At 39.9% G+C, this 24,958-nt stretch overlaps 1 protein-coding gene across 1 annotated transcript in view; it reads right to left on the bottom strand.

Moving 5' to 3' along the window:
• Fam135b (family with sequence similarity 135 member B) overlaps nt 1–24,958 on the bottom strand; it is a 256,188-nt gene that overhangs the window by 51,297 nt on the left and 179,933 nt on the right. The window contains exon 7 of the mRNA XM_028773278.1: nt 23,811–23,937. Within this exon, the coding sequence (XP_028629111.1) occupies nt 23,811–23,937 (127 nt within the window). The remainder of the gene's footprint in view (nt 1–23,810; nt 23,938–24,958) is intronic.

The raw sequence follows: 24,958 nt of genomic DNA, 5'->3' as shown, positions 1-24,958 counted from the left end.
CTCTCTCTCTCTCTCTCTCTCTCTCTCTCTCTCTCTCTCTCTCTCTCAGTGGTTTTGGTTTGGTTTACTTTGTTATTGCAAATCCCACAAAGGTAGTCAGAACTACTGAGCAGACGTCATGACCACAAATATGTCATCTGTGTTGCATATCTGTGTTGCATGCCATTTCAGAAGAGGGAGTGGAAGGGACGTTGGGAGCTGAAGGATGGGGAAGAATGCAGAAATTGCTGTTTTCTAGATATACCATGTCAACTGTAATGAAATTTCAATCTTAAAAATAGGACCTGATGTCATATAGATGCTTTAAGAAAGACAAACTTTTTTTGGTGAATCTTTATAAGGCTGACTCATTATCATTACAGAGGTGGATATAAAGAGATTAAATGCTGCCTAAGCTGCGATCCTTAAAAGTGACTAAAGAACATTATTTAAAAATAAATCCCACTGTCCCTAACTTACACAAAGGTGTAACTTTTTGAAATTGGTCAATATGGTGTAGAAAATCATATTAGCTAACACTGCATGCCCACAGAGCCCATGTGTATGTCCAAAAGCCAATACTTATGCATCTGAGCTGCATTAAGTACTGAGAAGTATAAGGAAAAAGCACTTAGCCAACTTTTCAAAGTCTAGGATGAAATCTTTAATAGTGAAAGAGGAATCAAATAGGACAGGGGCATGGCCAATAAACACATGAACTCATAAATGCCAATATCCTTTGGACTAGACTCAGTCTACAAGTAGATACACAACAAAAGACACCTGTCACTTCCTTATTGTGGATGAACTTAATCCTGTGTGAGTAAGAAATATTCATACAGGTGGATAGAAGTGAAATGGAGTTCTTGGTCAAGGCATTGAAGAAGACAATTTTGTTGTCCGAGTTTCCATTTCCATTCAGTGCCACTGTCACATTGGACAGAGATCTTTTAATCTCAGTAGTGCAGGTGCTTCATCTACAAGGAGAGGTCACTCACAAAACAGGCACCACAGGACTGCTATTAGAGAGCAAGGGAGGCTATTCAGGTAGCATGTTGAAGTGGTGCCTGTTGAAAGGGTAGTTGCACACACTCATGGCCACAGACCCTGATAGATTCATGAACATGCCTGCCAATAGTGAAGCCTAACAATCAACCAGCTAAAAAAATTGAATAACTGTGGCTTATTTAACATGTATCTGTTGGTAATTTGCAGCCATGTGCTATAGTTTAAACACAGATTCTGGATGCAAATAGGCCTCTCCTCCTGAATTAGCCCCTCATTAACCACGTAGTAGAGTTTTCCCATTAGTGTCAGAGAGGCAATTTCCTGATGTAGGAAGTGGGGATTGCAACAGGGTGTTGTATAGAGTAAACTGATCTGATATTAGTTAAGTTTTACTTTGTATGACATTTATTACTTACCAGAATACACAAAAGTTAAACAATTTTTGTGTGCCCTAGATCCCACCTCTATTTGTATACATACTTCTCAAATACATCCTGCTCCATGTAAGTATAGGGCTGGGCTCCAGATCTTTGAATTGCATACTTATGATTGGGCATCTTACCAGGTTCACAGAGACATCCCAAACCACATGATTTTGTCTTCCTTATGTAATCATTGCTTCTTTCCTTCTAGCCTTTGCTACTGGATCCCATTTGCCTAACACTCAGGGAAGCCAGGAAGTTCTAGGATGTAAGTGTCTTTATGTCTTGAAGAATCTGATACTCTGGGACTTTACATCGGGCATTCCTGGCTCTCTGCTCTAGTTTCAGTTGTCCCAACCAAATTGAAAGAAGCTATCATAGAAGGGCTCATTGTTCTGTGCTCCCCATTGTTTGCAGCCATAGACTATACATTAGTTTCCTTCATCACTCATTTACAAGTCAAACTACAAATTCTCTGGTGTGGCATTCAAGGTCACCTGCATTGCAAGCCTTCTGTAGTCCCTCATGTATACCTTGGTTGACTAAACCACCTTGACCTCTCTCTACATAACCTAGACACCTCTATGGCAAAAATGCTGTGTTAGTTGTCTCTGAACCAGAATCATCCAACCCAGTGGTAGCCACTGAATACATAGAAATGCCAAATGAAAGAGAGATCACAGCAACCTCTATGGGGCACTGCAGTTCAAGACACCGTGGACTGGTTAGCACACAGCTATGGCTTAAATTCCAACTTGCCCTAACCATGCCCTTCTTCAGAATTGTGGAATTTTATGAATTCATAGATCTGAACTAGAATTTCCCACTGCAAAGAAAATATGTTTGCTTGCCCAGGCTTAATATGAATTACATGTATACTTTGATAAGTTGCCCTTTTGTAGTGTTTTTGTGTATCATTATTATTTTCTTTTTTAAATTTGACTAGCTTATATTAAATATTAGTAATTTTTGAAATAAGCATTTCCACAAAAGTAAGGTCTTCTGTCAAGATATATCAACAAATTTTCTGCTACAATTAATGTGAAAACAGATATATGGAATGGTATTAATGTTCTAGGTATTTATTTAAAACATATATGTGTGTTCAATCAGATTTCAGTCTAGAATGCTCTGATAGTTGACCTTGATTGTCAAATTGACAGGATTGAAAACACCTAAAAGATTAAGAGAACATGCTTCTGAGTGTTCAGTAAGGCTGTCCCAAGGTGTCTCAATCAGGAGTGCACTCATTGATGGATTCAAAAATTGATGGACAATTGAGAAGAGGTATAGCTGTGGCCTGGATGGAGGCAGTAGTCCTGGAGCCATGTGGTGAGGGCTGCATCCTACTCTTGCCTTTTCTAACTCTCTGTTTCCTGCTGCTGTGAACTGAGCAACTGTGATCTCCCATGCTCTTCCACTCTGAAGTTCTGTCTCATATATACCAGGATAGAAAAGGACTCAGATGACAACAGACAGCTCTGAAACCATGAACTAACATAAGTCCTTTATCATGTCCTTAATCTTGAGTTTTGTCATCGAAAATTGAGTTTGGTTAGCACAGAAGCTTTGAATAGTTGTTTTATGACCATTCCTCACCCAACTGCAGTGTGGATGGTAAGACTCTTAAGACCCATGCACCCTTTTTGGTAATTCAGTGACTATTATATTGTTATTCCACCTGGACTGATAAAAACACCATTAAAGGTGTATAAAACATTCCTAAATAGTTATTTCTTGTTGGACCTTTATCAAATGTCCTGTATTATTTAATAGCTTTATCCAAAGTGAGAGTTTCAGTTCTCATGGTAATGGGAACAGAGGGTTATACTGGAAAACATGGTGCTGATATGGATATCCAGCATGGGCCAATAGGGCTAATTCTGAACATTGTGGGGTTGTAAGTCAGCATTAAAAGGCCAACACTGAATGTCTGAGAAACTCCAAATTAAACAGTGATGTTATCTGTTGTGTAATTATTTTTGGAGTAATTCCACATTTGTGTGACTTTTGCATAAATATGGCTTTGAATTTAAAGTTGAGTGTTTTTGCTTTTACCAGCCACTCGTGTGTGTGTGTGTGTGTGTATGTGTGTGTGTGTGTGTGTGTGTGTGTGTGTGTGTGTGTGTACCTCCATGCGTCTATCTCCATGAGGCTGATTGCTGGTCTGCATGTGCCTCAACTTTATTCAGTCTATGCACCAGCCTGTGCCTACACATGGCTGCCTGACTTGGGGTTTATGTCATGGCCTTTGCCTGGAGTGAATAAAGTGGATCCTATCTCTTGGCCTTCCTCTTTGTTCAGGACTAGAGCTTGGACCTAACACTTAATAATGCAATAAAATAAGTCTGGTTATTTACACCCCATTTGTAAGGTGGAGAGTAACTTAGAAGTAACTCTTGCAGCTCTCAGGCCAGGCATGTGGCAGATAAAGACTGAGCCACCTCTGAAAGCTTTGAGTTTTGACTGTGAACTGTCTATTGCAGTTTGAACAGTCACCTGTGTTCACACAGGCACAAGAAAGAGTTCAATTGCCTTTCTTACCAGGTCAGGGCTCTGGTTTAAAGAGAAAACCTGTTCCATCAGTGGCAAAAAGAATAAAGCTTCCTCTTGCTACCTTGGTCTTTGTTACAAACCAGCTGTATTTTGGGAAAAGTACTTGCCCCTTCAAGTTTCCAATACCCTCTCTGCCTGTCACACATGGCTGAGGTCTCTCTAATTATTACTGCTAATTGATTCTCCCAGAATCACCTGGGAGAAGGGCCTCTGGGCATGACTGTGTGGGCATTGATCACATTAGCAGATGGAGAACATCCATCTCAAATATGAGCAAGGCCATAACTATGCCTTATGGGATTCTGGATTGTACAAAATGAAGAAAGTGAGCTGTATATTAGAGTTCATTCATTGCTATCTGCATATTGACTAGATGCCAGGTGTTTCAAGCTCTTGTTGCCATGACTTCCCCCCACCTTGCATGATAGACTGTGCCTTGAATTATGAGTTAAAATACACCATTTCATTCAAGTTGTTTTTTTTAAATCAGAAACAGAAAAAAATTAAGACAACTCATTTAGCACTTCCTCCGTCCTATGACTGATTATCATCACTAGGCATGTTTGACTATCCATGACTTAAAAATCTCTCTACTTATTAACCCCAAATTAAAATATACCCCTGCTGTCTTTCTACTTATGTTCAGATCATTCCTTTCATGAATCATCACATAAATGACTACTAAGAAACCATATAGTTGGCTCTGGCCAAAGCAGTAGGAAAACTGGTTCTGTGTCTGTCTTCTTCTATATACGGATTATACATTTGTTATACCCTGTGATTATGTGTGGTTGATTGGAGCAGACTTTTAAAAAAAAATGAGTTCTCAGTGGACTATGAGTGACATCTTCAGCTTTCTATGTACTTATGTGGATCTGGTGTACTTATGGCCTGTAGCCCTGTGTGGAGTTACCATCAGGAGAAGAAGCTAGAAGAAGAAACACCATGTGGGTGGGAACACTCGTTCACCATTCTTAATAAGTTTCCAACAAGGAAATGGTAATAAATCTACATAATAATCTAGCCTTTTTCTTCTATTTATTAAACAAATGAGCCTCTAAAAAGACGCTAGTTAATGGCCTATCCTGCAGGTGAAAGCATTCTTCAATGGAAACCATAGTGGCCACTACCAAAGCATCTCCGTAGTAAGATATAGGGTTTAATATCCACATGTTCCCTTAACCAAGGATGTTAGCTAAAAATCTCCAGTTTTCTCTTCTGTGATTCTTATTTTCCACCAGAACTTCTGTCTCTCTTTTCAATGCTAAAGGCAGGTGTAATTATGCAGTATATTTACAGAGGTATAATAGGTCTAGAGACATTGAGTGAAAAGCCTCCAGTTTCATAATTACTAAGAGACACATCTGGACTTGCAAAAACCATAGCCTAACTTAAAGCCAAAAGATTTCCCACAAGGTAATATTCTTTGTTCAGCAGAAATCACAGTTCTGAAGTTGACTGGTAGCTTCTGAATTGAGAAGCAAGACAGTGTGACCAGAGATAATGAGAATAGCAGCAGCAAGAAGAAATAGCTACCGGATCAGTAGGATTAGTTTTGCATCATATGAAAGGCCCCACAAAGGCCACTTCAAGCCCCAGGGGCTTTTGCCAATATCATAATCCCAGATATCTGTACAGAACAGAGGGCCCATCCCTAAAGATACTGTGGCCATTGTGTGTCTTCATATTGGAAAATTGCAAAGGGTCAGTCTAGTGACTTAATGAGTCAACATTGTGAACTTTTCTTATTTTATATGCCCTATACAAGGAAACAATTATCATTCACAATTGCTGTCTAATGATGAACTCTGTGGCCTAGTGTATGAATCTCTTTCCTTGATGCCCTTGATGGATTTGTGACCCATTCTGCAAAGAATCTGAAAAACTGATCAGAGATGACCAACATGCGAAACATAATACATAATACATGTTCTGATATCCCACAAACACACACTCAGGTGAATTCTTATGTCCTGACTTGAGACACATAGAATATGGAGAGTTTATCTAACTGCGAGACAGGGAAGGAGAAGGGAACTGTATATCTTCAAACTGGTTCCCAGTATGGATGCAGCCCTTATGTGAAGGTCATGTGCTAGTAATAGAGACCAGATTCTCCTTTTTTTCTGGTGTGGACTGAGACACAAGAGAACAAAGTAAGGAGGAATTGGAACCAAGTTTCCATAGTCTGGTAACTATTTCTGCCTTCTACCTAGTTATCTTCATTATTGAAGACAGATCCCTCATCCAACAGACTCTAATACAAAGAACTGCAAATGATATGTATAGACCATTTTACAAACAGAACTTTCAATAGCAACCCTAAGGACAGTAAATGTCTTCATTAAGGAGACCAATGGCATTACAATATTGAACCGTAGAAAATAATTAACAGTCTACCAGTGAACAAACTGAATCTACCTATCAAAACATTTACAGCTTCCCCACTTTGAATCTCTCGTATTTTTTTCATTTCTTCATTAGAAGCAATTCTGCACACCACTCAGCTTTTTATTAACTGTTGAAAATGGAATTCTTAATATTCCATCTAAGTGAGAACGACTACAACTCAAACAAGTAATTTAGTTGTCAGATCATCCTAAGACCACAAACATCATTTTGATGAATGTCTTTTTATTTACACTATTGCTTGAAGGAAGGTTCTGATTTTAAGGGAAAATTTTATAACACACTGATTAAATATGAAATATACATAATCAAACATTCACCACAAAGGATGTGTAAGAGATCCAAGAACTGAGTGTTTACTGCAATGTGAACACCTAGGTTTTCACCTAGATTAACATGAACATTTTGGAAATTTATAAGACTGAGATCAAGGGCAAGAGAATTGATTCTTCCAAGACAAATTATTTGTGTGGAAATAATGATTCTATGAATTCACATGCCATCTATATGTAAGACCACTGAAACTTTACACAATGTCAGATGCTTCATATGTGCATATTAAATCTAACATTAATATAACCAAAATGAATTGAGTAACAATAATAATGACCATCATAATCCATTGTATTCTTTTAATAAGAACTTTATAATAATCTAGTACACAGTCTCATATTCCCTCACACTAAGATTATACTTATAAGTTAGAGGAGGCAGGCACAAGGTGGAACAGAAGAGGATGACACTTGTCATATCTGTCATTTTCTTTTTTTTTTTTTTTTTTTTTTGGTTTTTCGAGACAGGGTTTCTCTGTATAGCCCTGGCTGTCCTGGAGCTCACTCTGTAGACCAGGCTGGCCTCGAACTCAGAAATCCGCCTGCCTCTGCCTCCCAAGTGCTGGGATTAAAGGCGTGCGCCACCACTGCCCGGCTATATCTGTCATTTTCAATTTGTCTGATTCCTCTTCTCCTCCACCTTCTAACCCTTCCTGTTCTCCTGCCATGATAATCCTCCTTCTCTCTCCATCCTTTTTCCTGTTACTTTTATCCCTCATCTTTTTCCCTGTTTCTCCTTTTTCTCTCCTCCCCTTCTCATCTTTCTCTTCTTCTTTCTGCTGCATCTCATTATTAACAATGACTTGCAGCATCAACCTTATTTGATGTCTTTCATTGCTTATGCATTAGCTCTCACATCCAACAGAAAAAGCTGAGAATTGGATTTTAGCTTACTGATCATCAGAAGTGGAGGAATTTCATCTCCATTATAAATTTCCATTTATGTATTTAAGTCAAAGAAAGATCAGCTTAAGACAGAGAAGATAATAATATATAAATACAATGGAAGACTAGAAATCATAGAAGTCCAAATAACTAGCTATCTTAGTAACAGGGAAGAAGCAGCAACCTTGAGGGGGCTGAAACTCACTATGTATGGGAGAGAGTGATAGATCCTCTGTACCTTCTGCAGCCCTGGAAATCAGAAATTTCAGTCTGGTCTCATCCTGCCTTAAAGTGACTTTCCTGTACACTACAGTGGCTTTGTTTAGAGGTCTTTCTACCACAGAATGAAAATCTAAATTTGGACATCTTTCCTGTTTTTTCTTCCTTGCTATGACCTTACTTTCCCCCAAATAACAATGTTCTTTTCTGGAATCAGTTGTCTTTCCCTTACTGGGCACTAAAACACTGAACTTTTGCCTCACCTCATCAGATTTCAGGTGGCTAGACGTCAGCCCCACAGTGCTTCCCCATAGAAACAGACCCCAGAACATGTGAGTTTATCTCATCCCAAATGGCTCTGCTGCTTCCCTTCATTCAATGGCTGCACTCACTAATAGCTTCTTTTAGGGCATGAGTTATTCTAGCTAAAGCAGTAATATTTCAGAATTAAGAAGAAAATATATGTCTCATCTGTATCTGTGCAAGAATAATTTATCCAATATCATTTCTGTTAAGGTACTAAGGGGAAAAAGAAACAGAAAAATTATTTTTCCATGATTTCTGCCTTCCAGCCCACTTAGTCTACCTAGTTTTCAAGGCAGCACATAAATTACAGCACAGTTTGGTAAAAACTGGAATGATGTGACTTACAAAGTCTACTGTAGCTCAAATAGACACACTCACGCCAGGCTGGGGATGGCAAAAAAACGTGCTAGGAACAGTTTAGAAGAAATGGGTCTGTACTGACAAGACGAGGAAAATTGTAATCACATGGGCAAGTACGATTACTTATGATAGAGATGGAAGCCTCTATGGGAGTAAAAAAACCACACAAGTGTTTGGGTTAGAATGAAGCGTGTCTTGGATACACTGAAGAGGAATTGAGGTTAGCTTTAGAGGTATAAAACAGTATCAAGGTCTCCATTGTTTGGTCAGATGAAAAATACAAGAGTTTTCATCTCAAGTTAGCCATAGTGGGAATGAAGTCGAATGCAAGTACAGAGGCAGAAGCAAAGAAGTAAGCTGAGAGACTGCTGAGTTAGCCAATAAGTAGCAATCAGTATGGCACTCAGGCAGTAGGGGAGGGAAAGGATGAGATGGGAAAACAAATATATATGTTAGTAGGAATCAATCCCATCAGAGGTGAGAGAAAATGGATTAGAGATGGTTCTGCGATTTCTGGTGAAACAGTTAATAAACCACCTAGGGAAAAATTCAGGACCCAAGAGTTCCCCAGCTACACAGATCTCTAGTCTAGCAGCCCTCATCAAAATCCACATATAAGAGGTCTTACTCCATGACATTTTTTACTATCTGTAAAATATAAGACAGTATTAATAGCTTCCTGGCAGAGTGCTAGAGCAAGATAAATCAGAATATGTATAAATATGCTTAACATGGCAGAGGCCGAAAGACAGTTAAGATTCAGTACTATGCTTTAGCCATAATCCTATCCTTAGTACAAAGGACAGTCCTCAGCAACTTTTCCAAGTGGTATGTTTTCAGCCTCTCAATGTGAAAGGAGGGCTACAGCAGTTAAATAAAGCAAGAGGGTGCTTTGTTTTGGGACCAAAAGCACACTGCAGAACCCAAGTCACATGTCATCCTTACTGGAAGCATCAAAGTTAATTTGCAGAAAGTTCAACTGATGCTCTTTGGTAAGCTACCTGGACTCCCCACTTTCTCATCTACTCTCATTTCTAAGAATGACTCAGGTACTAAATAAAAGCCATGCTGAGAGAAGTCTAAAGTAATTCCCCAGAGCCCCAAAATACTTTTCAGAGCCTGGAGAAAACATTGATTTGTGTGAAAGTTCTCTTGGGAATGAAAATGAGCTCAGTATGGAACATGATTCTCTGACCTACCCTGATAGGCAATTCAAAGAGGCAGGGTTAATTCTTACCAGAGAGTAATGCAATCTATAGTGCTAAATGCTGGGGAAGACTGTGAAAATGAATGGTACAGTTGACATACTCCAGTGTCTGCATGGGGAATGACCTAAATGCATAGGTCCAAGAGGGTCATACTTCATGCCTATTCTAGAAATAGGTCTTGAGTGGAAAATGATCATGAGGTACTTGGTGTAAATTAAACTAGGTGACTCAGAGGGGTCATTTATGAGCTCAAATATCATAGTGAAATATTATTTTGTATGCTAATTATGGTGATTTGAATAAGAATGGCCCACATATACTCTTATACTTTTGAATGCCTAGTGATCACGGAGTGGTATTATTTGAGAAGGATCAGAAAGTGTGGCCTTGTTGGAGTAGGTTTGGTCTTGTTGGAAGAAGTGTGTTACTAGGGGTTAGCTTTGATTTTTTTTTTCAAAAGCCCGTTGTAGGCCCAGTTTCTTTCTCCCTTTCTGTTTGCAGACCAGGATATAACTTGCTACCATTCCATCACCATGCTTGAGGTCATGCTCACTGCAATGAAGATAATTAACTAGCCCTCTGAAACAGTAAACTAGCACACAATTAAATATTTTCTTTTATAGGATTTGCCTTGGTCATGGTGACTCTTTACAGTAATAGATGAGTGACTATGACACTAAAAATTAATCATAAAAATAAAATTTAAAATTCAGGTTAATTAAAAATAACTAGAAACAAAATCTCCTGGGAAGTAGGGGACTGTCTACAGGGGAAAACACAAAGTTATGTGAATACAATATATGTACTCTATATAAATATATGAAAATGTCATAATATATATTTCTATATAAGTAGCATCCACCAATAAAAACAATCTTTCCACAGGATAAATGAAATATGGTTACAACCAAAATCTTTATATAAAGTTATGGGTAACAAGATTTATGGTCATTGGAGGACAGGAGAAATTTAAGTAAGAGTTGATATATCTCATGAATTTAGGGCTAGGAATGTTCAGAGAACCAGGGTCATTTGAATACATGGTATTTATTGAATGAAAAATACATGTTCAAGTAGACAATAATGAATATAGTGAGAGAGGCCTTTAGTTTGCATTGAAATAAACAACTTTTTCAGGTAGATGATCTCTACACTAGGTGGAAAGGAAATAGATGCAGATAATGCCTCCATAGACAAATAGGACTTATCTTGAATTCCAGAGTCTCACCAGGGAAAAGAAGAAATAGTGAGAAGAAGGAATTATCTCATGGGTTACAAAGCAAACACAGAGACTGCTAACACTCATGTTGAGCTCATGGCAACAGGGAGCATGGCTTTTTCTGGGATAATATCAAGAGCAGGTGATGGTGTGGATGTTCAGAAGTGAGAATCAGCCTCCCAAATTCTGATTCTTCCACTGGGACTTAGACATGGTGGTCTTCACAACAGAATATTTGAATCACAGAAACTATCCTTTCAGAAGAGAGATACAGTCCTAATGACATCATCAAGGGTGAAGCTGAGGCACATGCCACATAACTTAGTAGCGTGCTCAGGCTCTTCAGGTGTGGTATCTACAAATGCAGTTTTCTGATATCTGTGAGGCTAGAACATAATTGCAACCACAAAGTTTTAACTATTCTGAAAAATCCACAGTCCCTTCATAAAGCATGAAAACAAGGGAGATATAATGAGAGACAAGAAGATGGATGCTGCTCACCCATGAGAGAAACTCACAGTGCTTGGTAGTTCCCTGGTGGTAGCCTATTAAGTGTAAGTAATTGAAATCCTATACCGAATAGTACTGTTCCATTTCAAATTGTGAGACTGGTAATGAAAGCAAATCTAACCTCCATATTAAGCATAATCATGTTGTAATAGAGAAATATTTAGTGTCCATGGTGATATAATAACTTAATTACTTCCAAATACATGAGAAAAAAAAGACTTTGGGGGAAAATAAAACTGAATCCATGTAAGTGGAGTTCTTGAGTTAATATCATCTGTGCACATGACAAAATTAGTAGTACCTTTTTATTTCTAGCACTTCTAATTATAGCTAACTAAAATTAATAAGAAAATTTAAAACAGCAGAAGGAGAAGCAGGAGAAAGGAGCTGTGATTTCTGTAATATTTACTGTATCAGTCACCATGACTGCATTAACTATGAGGACAATCATGAAAATCTCACATCTGGCAATGTGTCCCTTCACTCTCACAGATCACTTGTGTACATATACACAAGGGGCAAACATTTGAGTTTTGTGGAGGTTGGTAAGCATCTGAGCTCAAGTCATGATCCTTAGATAAAAAGGCACTCATTTCTCAGAGCCTTAGTTTTCTCATGTATAGACAGACATTCATAGAAGTTACAAGATCTAGGGGATGTAGGAGGAGCAAAGGTGGGAGGAGTTAGGAGAGGAAGAGGAAAAGGAAGAGGAAGAGCTGGAGAGAGGAGAGATGTAGGAAGATGGAAAGCCATGCAGGTATGGAGAGCAGTGAGGGTAACTACTTTTATTTAGGTTAGCTAATTGGGAAACAACTCTCTTTGTATGGGCATCTTGTTATTAATCATTATCAAACATATAAAGCCTTTGATTAATCTATAAGAATTAGAGTCTCATTCTCTTACTGGGCCCATGTGGAAGGTGGAATGCTCTGGGAAATGCCCAGCCTTGCTGAGACAGAGTAGAAGATTGGCAGAGTCATCTCCCACGCTGGCGTCTCATGGGTGGCAGGGCTGGTGTTTCTGGCAGGCTGGTTCTAGCTGCAGCGCCCATATGGCCTCCGGCCTAGTGGCTAGGCTAGGCTGGGCTGCTGCAGCTTAGATACTCGGCTTGACCAGAGGCCGATTTTAAATAATTACAACAAGGAGAGCCAAGCTTGATGCCATGTACTCATAATGCCAGCACTCAGGAGGTTTAGGAAAGGTGATTGCTGTGACTTCAAAGCCAGTTTGTACTGTAATGAAAAACCTAGCCTATCTCTTCCCTACACAGCATAAAAATAAATAAAAACATCCCAAACAAACAATCAAAAAACAAAACAAAACAGAAGAGATACTATTTGCAAAACCTGAGCAAGCCATAATGCTTGATTAATAAATATCCTTTCTAAAAATAATCCTTTATTTTTCCTTGACATTGAGTTTCTTGACTTGTAAGATGGGTGGGTACCCCATAGAGACCTGGTTCAATGCTGTGCTTTCCTACAAATGTACACATACATGCACACACACACACACACACACACACACACACACATACACATTATACCCGGCCAGGCAACTCAGCTTAAAAAACTTATCTAGCATGGGCAGTACACCCTTTAAGAAAGTTAAGTTGAAACAAATTATGGGAGAAAGGCCACTTCTAAAACTCCAAGAGTAAATGTAAGTTGAGATGATTTCCATACATTTACAGGCAATGATAAATATCTTGTACTTACTGACCAGGCTAACCCAGCACATGTGGACTCAGCAACTGCCAATAAAATCACAGAGAGAACTCTAGCAATTTGGTCTCCATAGAAACAGAAGGTAATATCCTAACCCTGTTCCTAGATGGATCTTTTATTATTTCAATCTTTGAAAGGGGATTCTTCAAAGTGAGAGAAACTATCAAATATAGTCAATTATTCATAATAATGGAGACAGAAAGCATAGGTCTTCAATGTTTTTTTGGCCCTGCTGATTTTTCAGAGGAAAAAAGGGGGACATTGGTGAGGGGGATAACTGACGCTTGGAGACTGTATATCATAATTCTAGTTCTGCTAGAATTGTTCAGCTAGGAACTGGACCCTCACAGCTTTCATCGTGGAATTTACGTCCTGACCTCAAACATTGTACCCAAGTTCAATTGGTATCAGTGGCCAGAACCCTTATAAACTCAGCCATCACTCAGTACAAGCTATAAATATTGTAAATATGGTAAACTGAAAGTGCTGGGATCAGACTGCAAACATACCAAGGACATGCAGTTTAAAACAAGAGATCAAGAAAACTAACAACAAATGCTGGGAAGGATGTGAAGGAAAGGGGGACCCTCATCACTATTGGTGGGATCATCACCCAGTCAGGGGTGCATCCAGTCTGGAAATCAGTGTCTGGAAATCTTCAAGAGGCTGAAAGTGAAGTGGCAATGTGAGATTCTTTTCTAAGTTATACTACCTCACTGTCTCTGAGATGCTGGTAATATTTCTAGTATGAGGAGTGATCTCCCTCCTGATGAGTGGACTTTAAGTCCAAGTAGGACTTGTTGGTCGCACAAACCTGAGTACCACTTCTTTCAATTTTATGTATTTATTTCATGCAGATCATTGTCATGATTGATAGGTGTTGCAGCTGGTTAAGACTTTAATTGCTTCCCTCCCCTAGCAGCTTACACAGGATTTTCTGGAATCATGGAACCTAGATGACAGGAAAGAGGCTTTTGTGTCAGAGCCAGCTATAGTCATCCCGGTCACATAATGTAAGGGTGTGTTGTCATGAGCATCAAGGCCCCACCCTCAAGAGTCACCCAAAGGCTGCATCAGGAATATTTATTCCTTGAGGAGTCATTTGGGCTATCCTGATAAGTCATTGAAAAGAAGGTTTCTGATGCCTGGTACTGGATTTTTGTTTTGTTTTGATTTTGTCTTTGCTTCTTGTGAGGAACATTATCAGCCAGCTTATATTTACAATTCATTAGTACAAACTAAATCATATCATTATACCCACAAGTGTACTACCACCCATCATCAAAGAATCATGCTTCAAAGCAAATGGAAACCGTCACAGGAGACAGTTGAACACAATTCAGAGAAAACATATTACGGGGTAGCCAAGCCTCAGTGGATACTCCGACATCCACAGCTCCTGTATCTATCTCAGGAAACATTGCAGAAGAGGGAGTGGGGAGCTTGTAAGAATCATAACACCAAGAAATCAGATGTGGAACAGTCATTCTAGAAATGCCTGCATAAACAAGACTGGAACAATGTCAAGGTCAATAGATGTGCTAATGTGAAAGAGGAAGTTTTTCCCCAGGGTTTCACATTTAGACAGAGAACTACAGGCAACTAATGGCTCCTGGGAGAAGAAAAATTAGCTTCTCTTAGGAATGAGCCCCCATATGGGTTGTCCAGTACAGAATGGTCAGCCCTGAAACCACATCCATACAGATGATAAAACAGACTCATTGGGTTGTATTTACATATTTGTGCACAAATTGTCATCATCATCATCATCATCAAAGAAAAAAAGGGCTTAAGAAAAAAAAACTTAAGAGAGTGTGTTGTGGCGGGAATGGAGGAAGGGTACCTAAGGGTCTGGAGGGTGGAAAGTGGAGTGAAATGAGTTGTAATTCTATATCAATTGTGATGGTTTGGATATGCTTGGCCCAGAGAGTGGCACTATTAAGAGGTGTGGCCTGTTGGAGTCTTGTGTCACTGTGGGTGTGGGCTTTAAGACCCTACTCCTAGATGCCTGGGAGTCAGCGAGCAGCCTTCAGATGAAGATGGAGAACTCTCAGCTCTGTCTCATCATGCCTGACTAGATGCTGCCATGCTCCCACCTTGATGATAATGAACTGAACCTCTGAACCTGTAAGCCTGTCCCAATTAAATGTCCTTTATAGGACTTTGTCTTGGTCATAGTATTTATTCACAGAGCAAAACCCTAACTAAGACTTCAATTAAAACCAATTTTAAAAAGTTAAAAGTATATCTAACAGTATACCCCTGCTTGGCATGTGCCCAATGGACTCAACATCCTATTCTAAAGTTATTTAACTCAGGCATATTCATTGATGCTTTATTCCCAATGGATAGGAAATGGGGGAAATAACCTAGACTTCCCTCAGCTGTTAAATAGATAATGCAAAGTTGTACCTATACACAACCTAACACTATTAACCTGCAAAGAAAAATAAAATTTGTAGGTAATTGATGAAATTTAAAAGAATCATATTGTGTGAGGGAACTATGACCCAGAAATTAAATGTCACATGTTCTCTCATATTTATGGATGCTAGACTTTTAGACGGGAATATACAAGCTGGAGTAACCGTACATACCAAGAAAGTAAAAAGGGACCGTGGGAGGTGAGGAGCAGCATCAGAGAATGAGGGAGTAGGGCACCGGTGCCACTCTACCAAAATAATGGGGAAGGTGTGCTTTAATGGGGAGCTAGGAGGGAGGACCATCCAGAGGGAGCGGGATGAAAGAACACTAACAATGGCTGACAAGCCACAGGAAGAGATTATTTTACATTTAGGTGGGTGAATAAGTGAGTGGGATAGGTGGGTGAGGGAGCACCCTCTGAGAGGCAGAGGGGAAGGGGGGTGGGGTGACTCTTCGAGGGTGGACCAAAAAAAAGAATCTAAATAAATGAAACAATTTTAAATAATAAGTAAATTCTGGATGTATCTAAAAAAATCTCTATGCACACAAACACTATTGTGTGTATATATATATATATATATATATATATATATATACACCCACACGCACACACACACACACACACACACACAGAAACAGAGACAGAAACAGAGACAAAGACAGAGAGACAGAGATTAAAGAAGTAAGTCAACATAATTCAAAAGGAATAGTTTAAGCCATTCGCACATCAAAGTAAATCAATCTTGCTACATCAAACTCCCTCAGTAAGAAGTTAGCTCATGATCTAAGCCTTGTGACCTGTGAGAACTCTCTGTGTGTATATGTGTGTGGCAGGCAAGTGCTGTGGATACTACATGTACTATAGAAAAGTTTTACATCTCCTCCACTGCAGCTTTTTTCCCTTATACTGTAATTACCCCTCTGTCGTCTATGTCTGCCTCTGCTCTGCTACAGTTATTCTTTTTGTGCTCTGCTCCTGGCAACCACTCCACTTTTTTTCCTGGAATCACTGCTGCCGCCCTTATCCTCACCTCTCTGCGCTAAGCTGTAGTCAACACTAATCAGTCTTCAGCAAGCATGAATAATAAAGAGTATCTTGTGAGTCCTGATTATAGACTGTTTATGATCGATCAGTGCTAACCTAATGGCCTCTAACCATCAGGCTTTGGCAAGAGAACAGAGGCTGGGAACACTTCATAAACAATAAAACATGAAGGAAACCAGTAGGTACACAAAGCCTAGAAGACCATCCCCACCTGGGCTTCAGACAACAGAGCATGCTCAAGAAAAACCCAAATACACAAAGTCAGGTACTACATAATGCTCTCTAAAGTGCCATGCCATTCCAAGCTCTGTGCTTCTGACACCTGCTTTTCCCTCAGCTCACTACCCTACCACATTCTCCTGAGTATTTAATTTTTATTAATAAATTGACCCCATTTCTATTTCCAGCAGGTGTCCCTGATCCAATTGTATACTGTGAGGCACAGAAAAACTGGGCATATCAGCAGGCTGAGGTACGCGCCTATAATAGGGTCACGCCTATAATAGGGTCATTCTAAACCCTGTGACTGGCCACACCTCCCCAGACTTTCTTAGTGAAGCATTAAACACAAACACTTTCCAGCTGACTGCACACCATGTGACTGTTGGGCTACGATGTAGGTTCATCACGAGCAATGATGATTACACACTGATGTGGTTACTTATTGAGGAGGTATCTGTTGTTGACCAATCAGCCTTGAATGGAGAATGTGATATCATTGTCTGAGCTGGGGACTACGGATGTGAGCAGGCAAGGATGAGTCTAAATGCAGAGAATGTAAGAGCTCCACACAGTTCAACAGCATCCTCACTCTAGCTGGTTTGCTTCAGTTATTAGATTACTAGTCCCTCCAGTCCAGGTGATGTGAATAACTGTGCTTAGCAAGGAGACTCCTGTGAACAGGTAGATGAGTTAGTGGTATTACCATCACACATTACCTTGCGGTAGTCACCAAGAAGGCCTATGGTAGAGGTTGCAGAGAGGTGGGAAATGCTTTACCATCACAAGTTGCAGACAAACCTCACTTAGCAAGCAGATTCCATCCTCCCCAGAGAGAAACAGAGACTTACAGCCCTGGCAGGAATGAGGCAAACACCTACAGGTAGTCTACAGTGAGCATGTGGTATTAACCCCAACCTGGAGCTCACTCCAAGTCTGCTGCTCTTGCCCGTATGCTTGCTGATTTTTTGCCTTTGGCACCATTCATTTGGCACCATTTTGCTAAGCGCCTGCCATGTATCAGGAGATATGTTGGGTATCAATGAGATGATGGGCAACACTGGATGATCTGTGAAAAGTGCAATTTCCTCCCTGTGTCTTGTGATATGTACTAGTCAGAAACAAGGCATCCTGAGGCAGACTTGTGAAATCAGGGTTGCCTCTGATAACAGGAGTATTACACTTGAGAAGCAATACCTTACAGTTTAGATGCAAAGCCTGCTATCACAGATCCATATACTCCTTTAGAGATGAACTAAGAATCATACTTAATTAAGTCAGTTGCAGATGCACAGCTGACACTATCCCATACACAACCTGAAACTTTTTCTGTATGATTTTATTAACCCAGACAGTCATTTAAATGAGGAAAAATGCCAACTTTTTTACATCAATACGGGAAACATAGCAAGGGTTACAATTTTAATTCTTAAAATATTAAAATGCATTACCTTTTTAACTCTAAATCATTAAATAGAACTGTATTTTGATGGTCTTTTTTCTAATCTCTCTGATCAGGACATTTTTCTCTACTTTTTGTAATTCAAGTGAACACACAGAGCAGGATGTGATGCAGGGCAGAGCACTGTGATAGCTTTCATGAGACCTTTCTCATCACACAAGATCACAACTACTACTTCTTCTTTCTCCCCACAAGCTCCCATTACCACCTCTCTCCTACTCTTTTCTATGTGCTGGTCTGTAGGTATTTTGCATAGTACTTTAATCCCTGGGATTGACTTAAGTCATAGAACATAATCCTAAAAGACACAAGGACTGTGAACATCCAAAGCAACTGTGAGAAGAGAATAAACAGGAAGTCTCATGGAAGTCTCAGAATGGAGAATGGAATTACAATGATTAATATGCTGAGTTACAGCTACAGACACTGGCATATAAACTAAGTAAACAGAAGGGCAAGCAAGCCCACCAAAGATCATTAAATATGCTCCATGTTTTCAAAGAACTCATATCACAGTCATGTACCTTTTTTAAAAAAAGAAAAGTCTTGAAAATAAATACACTACATGATGCCAAGGGTGCATAATAAGGCAAGGATAGCCATTCATAGGGTATTAGAAAACTATATATCCTTATATTTAGAAATAATTAACTCATTCTTTACCCCATATACTGTAATCACCTTAAATGTATTGAAGAATGTAATGTCAGACCTGAAACTACAAAAGCCTTGGAGAAAATGTAAAAGAAGACTTGAGGACATTTATATGATGATGCTACATAACAGTCAGAAGAGAAGAGGCAAATGGGACTGTGCCAACCAGGCTCCTGCCCTGCAAAGGGACAGGACATGCAAACACATCGGATGAAATTGAGGAAACAGTCTCTGGTGTGATCTGATGAAGCGCTAATATCCAACATGTAGAGGGAACTCCTAAAACTAACAAAAACCAAAGCTAAATACTGAATATAGACAAGTAGGCAAATTGCTTAAAAGGACATTTTTCCAGAAGGGATGTAGGAGGAGCCAATATGCATATAAAGATGGTTCAGCACTAGTAATCTTCACTGAGGTGCAAAGTAAAAACACAAGATAGCAACTCAACAAATGCTTCTGAAAACACTTTAGGAGCCAGATACACACAGGTATAAAAAGAGAAACAAGACTTACATGGGGGAACTGAATCAATGGAACACCTACAGATATATATTATCTGAGAATCCATTCACCTGGAGTCAAGGGAGCAGCTGGAAAATGATAAGATGCTCATTCAGTTACAGCTTCAGCTTAGCCGCTGCCTAATTGTATGATGCTAGGAGGGACAGGGTAGGATGTGTGATATTAACTTTTTTCTGTCTTAATGTCTTTATCTCTAAAAAGAAATATTAGCTGGCTATTTCATATATTAAATCATTTGGAGGCCTCTGTGCCTTTGCTGGATTCTGTAAGAGAGAGCAGATGACCCATAGATGTAAAGTAAAATGACCAGCAACACACTTTAAGTGAAAGGGAAGGCTTTGTTGTGATAGTGGCAGATATGGTGTGTGTGTGTGTGTGTGTGTGTGTCTGTGTCTGTGTCTGTGTCTGTCTGTCTGTCTGTTCGTCTCTGGGTATGTTTGCATATGTTAAGGCCAGAAATCAACATCAGATTTTTTTCTCTATAGATTCAAGTATGTCTCAACTGTCCCAACTGCTTTTGGCAGTGACAGGGATACAACAGTAAACACAGAAGAGAAGCCCTGAAGAGGTTTTCCTGAAAGATTCAGTTTTCTTTCTACTTGCCAAGAAATAGATATAGAGAGGGGAAATGACAGATTCAAAGTCACACAGGAGTTTGAGTACTGCAGCCAAGAGCAAAACTCTCACATACAGCACAGTAATAATTATTGGACTTACACTGATTTAATCATGCAGACAAAAAGTGTGTGTGTGTGTGTGTGTGTGTGTGTGTGTGTATCAGTAGAGGCTTTTCTTAGAGAATTTTCTCCCAAACTCTGCTCTGGAGCACTATAGAGTTGCACTATTTTATCTATTTAGAAGCCAGTGAGTTGTGCTAATAGTAACCACTCCCAAGATGAATATCATCTTAAAAAGGTTGAATAACTTCTCTAGTGCTCATATGATTTGTAACAGAAAGACACACAAAACTTCAGGCCACAGCTCTAAATGCAAAGGTCAAATTTGCCACAGGAGGAAATTGAGCCACAGAAAAGAGGGATATGAGAAACAGAGCAGACCCAACTGCACCATCATCTCTTACCTTCCTGGGATGCTGTATGTTCCATAAAGCTCATTTTGCCATCAGTCTCTATATTTTGACAGGCCCCTGCCAAGAATGGCTTACTGGGGGGAGCACATGTTCTCTGATGCATCAAGTTGATGTATCAGACCATGAGGATTCCAGTTCTATCTGCTAATGCTCTGGGCTTCTTGAGATTTGCATGTAAAGCCCCCAAGGGGGTGCAAAACTAAGATTGGATTCTTGGCTTGGCAGCCTTGCCTGGTGGGAAGGTACAGGGTGGGCACACAGCACTGACTCCACATAATTGGATGGGACCCAAGTGGAAAACATACAGAAAAAGAACCAAACCCTGAAAACAACTTACCAAGCCAAGTTTGGGGAGCAAGCTTGGTGCCAAGACTCACAAATCAGCCTTTCTCTCTGAACATATGAAAGACAGTCACATTTAATTTGACACAGAACTCCACAAACAGCCAATAAAAGCAGAAAACAAACAAACAAACAAGCCCCACTCTACTGCATCATCTGCCTGCAAAGCTCTACTCAATAAAACGTCTATGCATAGAAACCTCTGAAATCCTTCTAAAAGACAGTACCCATTTCACAACTGTGCAAACTGAATTCTTAAGCACCAATTTACCTATATTGTAAGGAGTCACCAAAGGTGTAACATTACAGCATCAGGCAGTGTGCCAGGTCATGTGTGAAAGGCCAGTTGGCCAGAATGTTCTGCAGTGTTTGCAATCCTGCCCTGTGCTGGACTAGAGTCTTTGCAATCTCCCAACATGGCCCATCACACTATGGCCCTCTCCCTTACTTTCTAATCTGCTACAGTGTCTAGCCTCTCTCCTGAATCCCTAGCTGTTCAAGCTCTACCAGCATGATGCACACAGTTGTGCCAACCCTCCATTCAACACATATTTCTTGAACACTGGTTTTATAGGGTAGATAACTTTGGTGCTAGGAGAAGAAGCTAAATGTGATGTTCTCTACTTTAAGCTATTCAAAGGTCCTGCATAGGAGAACCAGAGATAGAGCATTTGCAAAATCAGAGAAGACATCTCAACAGTGCTAGTACAAATGGTCTTGGCTGATGCAAATGATCTGAACACCGGAGCATCTCCCAAGTTAATGGAGCATCAAGACTACTTTACACTCTTCAGTGGCACCAGCTAAGGTGTAACGCACCTGCTGTAAATGTTCTGAGTTGATCTGTGAATTGCGCTTTAATACAGGAGACATTTTAGACATGTTCAGGAATGGCTAGCCAGTATTACTCAGGGTTTTCCAGAGATACAGAACCAATAGGAATGATTCCTTCTTTGTTTTAATGAATTGACTTACATGATTCTGGAGGTCTCAGCAAGCTGGAGACCCAGGAGCGCTAATAACAGAATTCTAGGGCAAATCTAGGTCCAGAAGGTGGATGACAATGTCACTTATGAGAAACAGCTGCTTGCTTTGTTGTAATCAGAAACTGAGTGGATTAGACTAGTCTTGTTACATTGGGGAGGGGGAGATCCCTTTCACTCAGGCAGATCTTTTGTTCAGTTCAAAAATTTCTCAGTTAGAAACATCCATACTGACAGTCAAGCAATGATTAACCAAATTTCTGCATACCCCATGGCCCAGACAAATAAACACATTTCCTGAGGACTCCAAAGGGGAGATTGTCAATTACTAATGTCTCTGGCCATTTTCCCTTATAAGGAGTCTGAGCTGAATGTTTTTAGGTGGGAGGTCTATTAGAGAGACTCTTAAAGCTACCACATAGTGCTATGAGAGACGCAGATCTTGGCACAAGGAAAGCTGAACAGTGATGGAAAGCTGGACAGAGTGATTGTTCCAGTGTGGGAATCAGCTGTCAATGTCTCAGTGTGGCAAGGGAATTAGCAGATGACGTGGGGGAACACCACATATCTACTGTAGGAGGGTGCAGAGCCTTCTATCCTGCACACCCCCATGCTGAAACATGAATTTAGCGATGCATAGTGGGTAAGTGAGATACTCATTTTATTCTGGCAGACTCTTAGCTTTCTCTCCCTCAACTCATTTGAGGTTCCTCTGTGGGAAGTAACCACAGCAGCTTCCGACAGCTTGGTAACTTTTAGAGGTATTGAGGGTGTGTATTCATTCTGTTTCTATTGTTCTCTAAAGCCAAATCATGCATGAGACCAGCCCTACCATGGATTTAGTTTCCCATCCTTTCAGGAGAATTGTGATTATCCTTCTTCGGAGTCCGCAGGAAAGGTGTTTATTTCTCTGGGTCATGGGGTATGCAGAAATATGGTTAATCATTGCTTAACTGTCAGTATGGATGTTTCTAACTGAAAAATTTTTGAACTGAACCAAGAACCTGCCTGAGTGAAAGAAATCTCCCCCTCCCCAATATGACAAGACTAGTCCAATCCACTCGGTTTCTGACTACAGCAAAGTAAGCAGCTGTTTCTCATAAGTGATATCATCATCCACCTTTTGGACTTAGATTTGGCCTAGAACTCTGTTATCAGCTCTCCTGGGTGTCCAGCTTGCTGAATGCATATGTGTAGCCTCTTCAACCTCTAGAATCATGTAAGTCAATTCATTAAAACAAAGAAGGAATCATTCCTGTTGGTTCTGTGTCTCTGGGCAACCCTGAGTAATATTGGCTAGTCATTTCTGAACATGTCTAAAATGTCTCATGTACTAAGAGATACAGGCAGTGATGAGAGAACAGAAATACCAGGCACCTCCTGAGAAGAAGAAAAAAGAATTAAAAGGTGCACACATTTATTAAGCAGACACTAAGCCCTAGATACTAGACTAAGAACTTTCATTTGGAACAACATTGAGTGTACATAATTGTACATAAGATTAGTGGTCCTTAGTGCTGTCACTCTAGGGGTGAGGATATAGAATCACAGAAAGTGAGTAAACAGAAGGTGGAACCAGGTTTTGAAAGCAGGCATGACTCATGCCAACAGACACTTCTTATTACCACATAGTGTAAAGGAAATTTCTTCACAATAGTGCCGTCTCCTAGAGAGCTCTTTTCTCCCAAAGAACCACGAGTTAGAGGAACCATAAGATAAGACTACTCTCAAAACTACTATAGGGGTTGTCACTCACAGTTCAACTGAGAGAAGATTAGTCAGAAGTGAAAGTTTGGATGGCCGTTGAAGGAAATGGCCAAAGAGTGCCCTAAAGAAATATCTGAATGAAGAAGGAACCTCCTAGAGTACACTATAGGCAAGGTGAGAATTGCAGGTCATGGGGGCATGGCCCCATACAGACTTTACCTCTGAGGAAGTCGGCTTGCAGTATCCAGCTCCAAAGACCAAGTTTTCCAGAGAAATGGTGGGCTGTTCTGGTCCTGTGTCCGGGCCACCTTTGCCTAACCAGGAACCTCTTCCTGGGCGAGTGAAACTAGAAAGAAGAGGAAGGGACAAACAGGAGGTAAGTGGTCATGTGTCAACACAGGCCCCTGTGGTGAGACTACAACTGAGCAGGGGAGAAACTGCGAAAGGTCCTGACCCTAGCTGAAGAGCTTCAGACAACTAATGACTGCCTAGAGGGGAAAAGAATCAGTCTTCACCAGGGACAAGCCACCTGATACGTTATGCAGTACCAAGTCATCAGCCCGAAACACATACTTATGAGCAATACTAAATGAACTCAGTGTGTTCTAAGTATGTGCATGCAGGTGTATGTGTGTGTATATTTACACCTGTAATTCATTTCATATATGTACTTATATACATATGTGTATATACATATATGTATATATAAAGTAATATAATAATCAAAGAAGACACAGTCATGAGTATGAGAGGGAGTATAAGGGGCACAGGAGAAGTTGGAAAAGGTAGGGGATGAAAATAATGTAAATAAAGTACTTACATATGAAATTATTTAAAAAGTTAAAAATCAATAATGGCTTATTTAAATTTATGATGTATACCACAAATACCACTTCATAGCTGTGTTCTAACCTCTCAAAGAAACTAAAACTCTTGTGACAAAAAATGGTCTCTGTCATAAATGTTCTCAGATACCATCACAGTTGCTCTAGTAGTTGGAGCTAACTGGTACACATTGCAGACATGAAGCTCACATTCCTCGTTGAAATATTGGCAGAGAAATAAATTAAGATTCTGTTTCTATTTAACTCATTTATTCAAATATTATTAGCCTTTAGACACAAGCCAGAGTCTATGAGGTATTGGAGTGGCAAGGGGTAAACACACGGTTCATATGAGTAAGGCAATGCTGTAATGTAGTGGAGATGAACAGCAGCTAATAAGCAGAGAGAAGTTCATGATGTAAACTGGGGAGCATGGCTGAGAACTCAGAAATGCTGTGGCACCATTGACAGCCATAACTATGAGGGCAGACACCTGCTAGCACCTACATATTAGAATCTGGGCTAAGTTTGAACCTCCTACTT

The sequence above is a fragment of the Grammomys surdaster genome, unplaced genomic scaffold (genome assembly GCF_004785775.1).
Source record: "Grammomys surdaster isolate TR1022 unplaced genomic scaffold, NIH_TR_1.0 224, whole genome shotgun sequence".
Classification (NCBI taxonomy): domain Eukaryota; kingdom Metazoa; phylum Chordata; class Mammalia; order Rodentia; family Muridae; genus Grammomys; species Grammomys surdaster.
Note: the sequence above shows the minus strand (reverse complement) of the source record. Positions and strands in the feature narration are given on the sequence as shown.